The following is an 8,169-nucleotide window of genomic DNA, read 5'->3' on the forward strand; positions in this document are numbered from 1 at the left end:
ATAACAATGATTTACATGGAGAATATAATATTGAATAGCTTTGATTGATTAGGTGACATCCAATTATGTTTGTATGTAATATAATATTTTGATTGATTAGGTATTTAGGTCGACATCCAATTATGTTTGTATGTAACTTGAATTTATGATGCGTACCTTAGTTAATTAACGGGAATACTTACACTATTATACGAGTACTATGGAGTGCTGTACTATTTTATTTTATTAATGACAAAAACGATTATTTTTTTTTCCTTAAATCACTTAACACTTATTTAATCGCAACATGTTAAAGTTAGCTAGATCTCTTTCCACTTAAAGGTAGCCTAATTAATATCATATTCTTGCACTTCGATTAATTAAGATCATAATCATAATGACTTCTCACAACAAAATAGATGAAGACTAACTCCAAAGAAGAAGAAGAAGAGGAAGTTGCTGCTAAAGAACAAGTATGGAAATATATTTTTGGTTTCACTCCATTGGCTCTACTCAAGTGTGCCATTGAGCTCAGAATACCGGATATCCTCGAAAACCGTGAAACACCAATGACGTTAGCCGAGCTTGTTACAGAGCTGGGGTGTGCACAACCTTCATCTCTGTATCGAATTATGAGGTTTTTGATCCACTTTAAGATATTTCAAGAAAAATCGATATCTGAAACGTCTGTTAGGTATGTCCAAACCCCATTATCTCGCCTTTTAACGAGAAATGGAAAGCATAGCATGGTTGATTTAGTGCTTTTGGAGAGTAGCCAGGTGATGTTGGCTCCATGGCACAAGATAAGCGGTTGGGTTTTAGGCAACAGCAAGTTACCATTTGAGGCGGCACACAATAATATTGATCTATGGGGATTTTGTGCTGCGAATCCTGAACATAGCAAACTTTTTGATAGTGGAATGGCGTGTGATGCTCGGGTGGCGGTAGCAGCAGTGATTAAAGATTGTCCAGAGGTGTTCGAGGGGCTGACTACTTTGGTGGATGTTGGTGGTGGTGATGGGACGGTACTACGCTCAATCGTGGAGGCTTGTCCATGGATCTGTTAGAATTGTAGTGTATCTAGATTAATTACTTGTGATGATTAACTTAGTGAGAAGTGTTATATTTAGATTAGTTATTTGTTATGAGGGGGTGTTTTTGAAAGTAGTAAATTAGGAGAGTAGTTGTATAAGATGGAAATGAACTTTTATTGATTTGTTGTGTTTTTGTACTTGGATTTTGCAAGTCTTCTTGCCTATTTATAGGCTCACAATGTAGGTGATCAAATGGTTCTAGCACATTCCGATATTTTGAGTAGCACTTCTACTACCTTCTAGTTAATCTCTACTAAAATATATACTACTAGTAAGTATTAGTTAATTCTAGATTAATCTAGAAAAACATTAATATTTCAACACTCCTCCTTAATATTTTTCGGTATTACTCCCAGCATGTTGCGTAAGAGCTCGAACTTTGGTCTTGGCAGTGCTTTGGTGAAAATATCTGCAATCTGCTCTTCGGTTTTGCAGTATTGTAATTCAATATCTTTCTTGGCTGAGCTTTCTCGCAGAAAGTGATACTTGATGTCAATATGTTTTGTTCTGCCATGAAACACTGGATTTTTTGTCATCGCAATTGCAGACTTGTTGTCGCAAAATATTTTTGTAGCTTCGTCTTATTTTTCGCCCATGTCTTCTAGAATTCTCCTTAGCCATATAGCTTGATTAGCTGAGTTAGCGGCTGCGATGTACTCGGCTTCGGCTGACGATTGTGCCACCGTTTCTTGTTTCTTTGAAGTCATGTCATCCACCGATCCGGCCCAATCACTGTCAGTGTATCCATGAAGCTTCGAATCTATAGTGGGCTTGTACCATATTCCATAGTCCATGGTACCTTGCAAGTATCTTAGTACTCTTTTAGAAGCTCCGTAATGTATTTGAGTAGGGTTTTTCATGTACCTGGATAATAGACTCGTTGCGTACATAATATCTGTCCTTGTTGTTGTCAGATAAAGTAGACTTCCAATGAGACTTCTGAATCTTGAAGTGTCTGCTTTCTCAAATCCATCTTCTTGTCTCATCTTCTCATTGGCAACTAGTGGCGCCGCGACGGTTTTACAACCGTATAGTTTAAACTTTTTCAGGAGATTTTCTGTGTATTTCCTTTGGCATATGAAGATGCCTTCCTTTTCTTGACTGATTTTGATGCCAAAAAAATAGCGCATCAAACCAAGATCGCTCATCTCGAACATTTTCATCATGTCTTCCTTAAACTCTTGTATCATTCTCTCATTGTTTCCCGTATATATAAGATCATCAACATACAAGGAAATAATGAGAGTGTCAGAGTTACCTTGGGTTTTGATGTAGAGTGTGGGCTCACTTTGACTCCTCCTGAACCTTGAACTTGTGAAGTTGCTATCAATGCGACTGTACCAAGCACGTGGTGCTTGTTTAAGTCCATATAAGGCTTTCTTCAACTTTAGAACTTGATCTTCCTTTCCTTTTTGGATGAACCCTTGTGGTTGCTCTACGTATATTTCTTCTTCAAGAAATCCATTTAGAAAGGCCGATTTTACATCTAGTTGGTGAATCTTCCAACTTTGTTGAGCTGCTAATGCCACAAGTGCTCTTATAGTGTCTAGTCGAGCTACTGGTGCAAAAGTTTCGTTGTAGTCGACTCCTTGTTGTTGTGAGTAGCCTTTAGCTACTAGCCTTGCTTTGTGTTTTTGTATAGAACCGTCAGGGTTTAGCTTTGTTTTGTAAACCCATTTAACTCCAATGATTTCTTTATTTTCTGGAGGATCAACTAACTCCCATGTGTTGTTTTTCTCAATCATTCTTATTTCTTCATTCATAGCAGCCACCCACTTTTCATCTTTCGATGCAACTTCATAGCTTTCAGGTTCTATAGTTGTGAAGTTGCAAGTCTCGTACACCTCTGCTAACTTTTTAACTCTTCCCGGTGTTGACTCCGGACATGAATCTTCTTGCGCTGAAGGTAATGTTGCCGAAGGAGAACTTGGCGTAGCAGGGCTCGTTTCTCCTGTGCTTTCATGACCAGAATGCTCTGTTTGTAGTGGATGTTGAGCTGGAGTTTCTATAGATATCCGCGGCAGATATGTTTGCTTTTCAACTTTGTCTTCCTTCCAGTTCCAAGAAGCGTCTTCGTCAAACTCCACGTCTCGGCTAATCACGATGTTATTGGTCTTCAGGTTATAGACTCGGTAGCCTTTTGATTGTGTGCTATAGCCCAAGAATATTCCTTTTTCTGATTTTTCATGGAGCTTGTGACGTTTCTCCTTAGGAATATGGATGTAGCAGATAGATCCAAAAACTCGTAAGTGTTTTGCTGATGGTTTCCTTCCACTCCATGCCTCAATTGGAGTCTTGTTTTCTACGGCTTTCATTGGACATCGATTCAATATATATACATCCGTGTATACAGCTTCAGCCCAGAAACAGTTTGGAAGGCCTTTTTCGTGTATCATCGTTTTGGCCATTTCCATTACAGTTCTATTTTTACGTTCAGAGACGCCATTTTGCTCAGGGGCGTAACCAACAGTAAGTTGGCGTTTGTGATGACCCGAAATTTTTTGACTTATTTAAACCAATTCTCTATACGATTTATTATTTTAACACGTTAAACAAAGTCTGTTAGATTGAGTCTCAAAATTTTAGAACTGTTACATATATACAATTACCTTTGACTACTCTCGACGATTCATGAACAATTATATGTATGTATATATATATGTACAAGTAAAAACGACTTTCCTACAGTAAAAATTACTTTGCTACAGTAAAACACAATTTGCTACAGTAAAACACTATTTGCTACAGTGAAATCGTATTTTGCTACAGTGCTACAGTGAAAACGAGTTTGCTACAGTAAACACTATTTGCTACAGTAAACACTATTTGCTACAGTGCACACTATTTGCTACAGTACACTATTTGATGTTGGCGACCTAGCAAACAAAAACGGAAAAGGCGGCCATGCGATCGCATGGCAAAAACACTGAAAACTCATGCGATCGCATGAGCTACAGTAAATCGAAAAGTATTATAAATACGCCAGATTCCTGCACGAACTCTTCACACTTAAATTTCTTTAATCAATTTTTATATTTATAATTATAATTATAATTTTAATTTAAGTTTAATAATAATAAAGTATATTCGAGGGTGTTTTAATTCGGGTTTCAAACCGCTTTAAGCTAAGGAAATATTGGGTATTGTTCGGGGTATTGTTCTTGAATCCAAGGCTAACCATACAGTCATCTACCATCATTACGTCTACGCAATTTGCCTACAATATTGAATCGCAATATTGAACTGTGAGTTATAGTCTCCCTTTTTAAATACTTTAAATATTTTTGGGCTGAGAATACATGCAATTTATTTTAAACGCGATAAGACACAAGTACATACTAAATTCTACACTGAGTTAAACCGAAAATCCCTTAGCTTTGGTAACTAGTAGCTGCCAGTACATAGGATATGGACTGGTGGGCGCGAATAATTGTATATGGATCCATAGGGCTTGACATCCCCGTCCGAGCTAGAGCGCTAGCCTTTTAACGGACATATGTTATTTGAGTTTAAGACACGTTGGTTTGCGTGTATTAAAACGAATGGGGTAATTATCACTATAGCGTTAAGTTTAGTTACCAGGGTGCTCTGTTACGTAGAATCTATTGATAAACTTTTGATGAAATTTTGTGGTCTATCTTTATATATGTTTATGACTCGAGCAATTAAACCTATAACTCACCAACATTCGTGTTGAATTTTTAGCATGTTTTATTCTCAGGTCCTTAGAATGCTTCCGCTGTGATGTGCTTGTTGCCTGCATGGAGTCTCTCATGCTTTGTACAAAGTTTATTGCATTCAAAATAAAACTGCGTTGTGTAATAAATAATTGGACTGTGAAGTCAACCTGTAATTTAAAGACTTATGTATTTTGGGGTTTTGCTTATACCTAAGCACTCGCCCACATGTTTATAACTTTCTATGTTTAGAAAGTCACTTATTTTAATGAATGCAATATTTTATCAAAACGTATCATATAGAGGTCAAAACCTCACTGTGGAATCAATGATTAACGTGCTGCGTCAATAGCGATTTTGACGGGTCGTTACAGCGTTTAACTCCTTCATCTTCACAGAATTTGTTAAACTGTGTAGAGGTGTATTCTTTTCCTCTATCACTGCTTAGCATTTTTATATAATGGCCACTAGTCTTTTCTACGTAATTCTTGAACTTCTTGAATATAGTAAATACTTCAGATTTTTCACGCATAAAATAAACCCACGTCATTCTAGAATAGTCATCGATGAAGAGAATAAAGTACCTGTTTTGGTTAAGAGACGGGGTCCTCATTGGTCCACAAATGTCGGTGTGCACCAGCTCCAGTATACCTTTCGCTCTCCAAGCTTTGTCACGAGGGAAAGGTTTTCGATGTTGCTTGCCCATCATACAGCTTTCACACGTGTCGGTGATCTCTTCTATGTTCGGCAAGTCTCTCATCATATTCTTCTGTTGGAGGATTTTTAGTGCGTGAAAGTTAAAGTGGCCAAATCTTCGATGCCATAGCCATGATTCTTCAACTTGAACTTTCATGGCCGTGTCTCTGATATACTGCCATCGAAGCGGAAAGTTACGGTTCTCCATTGGCACTTCGGCTATTAATTTATAGTTATTTTTCTTGTCACGAATAACGCATGATTTGTCTTCGAAGAGTAAAGAGTAGCCGTGCTCCATCATTTGTCCAACACTTAGCGAGTTACTTGCTAAGCTTGGTACTAGAAGAACGTCATTAACAGATCGAGTACAGTTATTAGTTTGAACTGTTATAGTACCTTTTCCTTTAGTATCCACGAGTGCTCCATTCCCTAACTTGACGCGGGACTTTACGGAGGTGTTGATACTATCAAATAACTTTTCATCTCCAGTCATGTGGTTGCTGCACCCACTGTCGATTAACCAAGTATCGTCCCTCTGTTTATTTGCAACATGGCAGGCATAGAATAGCTGATTTTTGTTCTCCGGTATATCTTCACTTTCTTCTGTGAAGTTAGATCGATGATTTTGTTTTAAACGGCAATCTTTTTCTATAAGCCCAAATCTTTTGCAATTATTGCATTGTGGCTTCCCTTTGTGGAAACAATCTTTCTCCAAGTGGTTTGTCTTTTTGCAGATATCACATGGAGGATAGTTTTTTCTTCTCTGATCAAACCCGGTTCTGGGTTTTTCTCCTCCTCTCGACTTTACTTCGAGATTTCTTTTCCCCTCATTATTAGATTTCTGAGACCTTATTTTGAGTTTAGACTGAAACGCACTTTCAAGTGAGTTTTCACTGCGTCGACTCAGTCTAGCCTCGTATGCTTCTAGAGAGCCAACTAATTCCGTTACTGACAGAGTCTCGATGTCTTTTGACTCTTCAATAGCGATAATGACATGATCGTATTTTTCGGTCATACTGACAAGTATCTTTTCTACAATCCTTTTGTCAGTTATATTATCTCCATAGGCTCTCATTTGATTTACTATTTCTTTAATTCTAGAATAGTAATCTTTTACGGTCTCGGTCTCTTTCATGTTTAAATTTTCAAAATCTCGTCTTAGAGTTAGTAGTTTGACGGATCTCACCTTGACATTTCCTTGAAATTCTTCTTGAAGTATCTTCCACGCCTCTTTGGCTGTCGTAGCTCCCATGATTCGTGGAAAGATAGACGGTGTCAAGGCTTGTTGAATGTAGCCTAGAGCGGCAGCATTTCTGACTACATTTTTGTTGTATTTTTCTTGATCTTCTGCGGACAGAGTTCCGGCATCTTTCGGAGTTGTAAACCCGACTTCGACAATATCCCATAAGATTTGTGCTTGGAAATATGTCTTCATTCGGATACTCCAAAAATCATAGTTGTCGCCATCAAAGATGGGGACGGGAATATTGTACGCACCAACGGTAGTCATGGTGTACTCGAACGAACGCCCAAACGGTTCTTGATACCAATTGTTAGAATTGTAGTGTATTTAGATTAATTACTTGTGATGATTAGCTTAGTGAGAAGTGTTATATTTAGATTAGTTATTTGTTATGAGGGGGTGTTTTTGAAAGTAGTAAATTAGGAGAATAGTTGTATAAGATGGAAATGAACTTTTATTGATTTGTTGTGTTTTTGTACTTGGATTTTGCAAGTCTTCTTGCCTATTTATAGGCTCACAATGTAGGTGATCAAATGGTTCTAGCACATTCCGATATTTTGAGTAGCACTTCTACTACCTTCAAGTTAATCTCTACTAAAATATCTACTACTAGTAAGTATTAGTTAATTCTAGATTAATCTAGAAAAACATTAATATTTCAACAGGATCAAAGGTATTAACTATGATCTTCCTCACGTTGTTTCGGTAGCTCCTTTAATTACGGGTGTAGAACATGTTGGAGGCGATATGTTTGATCATGTTCCAAAAGCTGATGCGGTTTATCTGATGGTTAGTCCATTATATAATTTCGTCTAGCGACACATACATCATTTTTCGATTTCTTATATCATAGTTCTACATATATAATTTCTTTTATTTGCAAAGATAAGTGTGTGTTTTGTGATTTGATATGATAGAAAGTACTACATGATTGGACGGATGAACAATGCATTAACATTCTCAGAAAATGTAGAGAGGCTATTCCTAAAGATGGTAAGGTGATAATTGTAGATGCAATTGTGGGTCGTAATGAAGATCATGAATTTAAAGAAGTAGGTTTGTTGTTGGATATGGTTATGTTGGCTCATACAAGTGATGGGAAAGAAAGAACTTTGGATGAATGGGCGTATGTGTTGCATGAGTCGGGATTCATTCGTTACACTATAAAACATATTCGAGCTTATCAATCCGTTATTGAACTCTATCCTTAGATTGAATCATATCCTCTTTCATGTTTTATGTGTATGTTCAGATCGATCCAAGTTGGATTATCATTAAAGTCGATCTGATTTTACTTGTTAACATTTCTGTTTTGTAGGTGTATAACTTTATGTGGTATGCTAAAAGTATTGAGTTGCATCTTGTTAACATTCCCTGGCAATGGGTTGGGTTTGGGTATAAATGGGTAAGATGTTTCAGACGAGTCGAATGGGTTGGGTCAAAACCAAGTTGGGTTCGGTCTAGACCCATTTTTTCCTTA

The 8,169-nt window shown here is 37.3% G+C and overlaps 1 protein-coding gene across 1 annotated transcript; it reads left to right on the forward strand.

Moving 5' to 3' along the window:
* Positions 1-296: 296 nt before the first annotated feature.
* Positions 297-7,900, forward strand: LOC139896883 (acetylserotonin O-methyltransferase-like). The gene is made up of 4 exons (XM_071879529.1): positions 297-1,029; positions 5,936-5,942; positions 7,355-7,478; positions 7,607-7,900. The coding sequence occupies exons 1-4, from the start codon at positions 399-401 to the stop codon at positions 7,898-7,900; spliced, it is 1,056 nt and encodes a 351-aa protein (XP_071735630.1). The 5' UTR covers positions 297-398.
* Positions 7,901-8,169: the final 269 nt, after the last annotated feature.

This window comes from Rutidosis leptorrhynchoides, chromosome 3 (genome assembly GCF_046630445.1).
Source record: "Rutidosis leptorrhynchoides isolate AG116_Rl617_1_P2 chromosome 3, CSIRO_AGI_Rlap_v1, whole genome shotgun sequence".
In the NCBI taxonomy this organism is placed as follows: domain Eukaryota; kingdom Viridiplantae; phylum Streptophyta; class Magnoliopsida; order Asterales; family Asteraceae; genus Rutidosis; species Rutidosis leptorrhynchoides.

Excerpts from the sequence above, each read along its gene's own strand:
- LOC139896883 (XM_071879529.1), top strand. The coding sequence starts at position 399 with ATGAAGACTAACTCCAAAGAAGAAGAAGAAGAGGAAGTTGCTGCTAAA. Across the intron at positions 7,479-7,606 it reads CTGATGCGGTTTATCTGATG|AAAGTACTACATGATTGGAC; the intron begins GTTAGTCCATTA and ends TTGATATGATAG.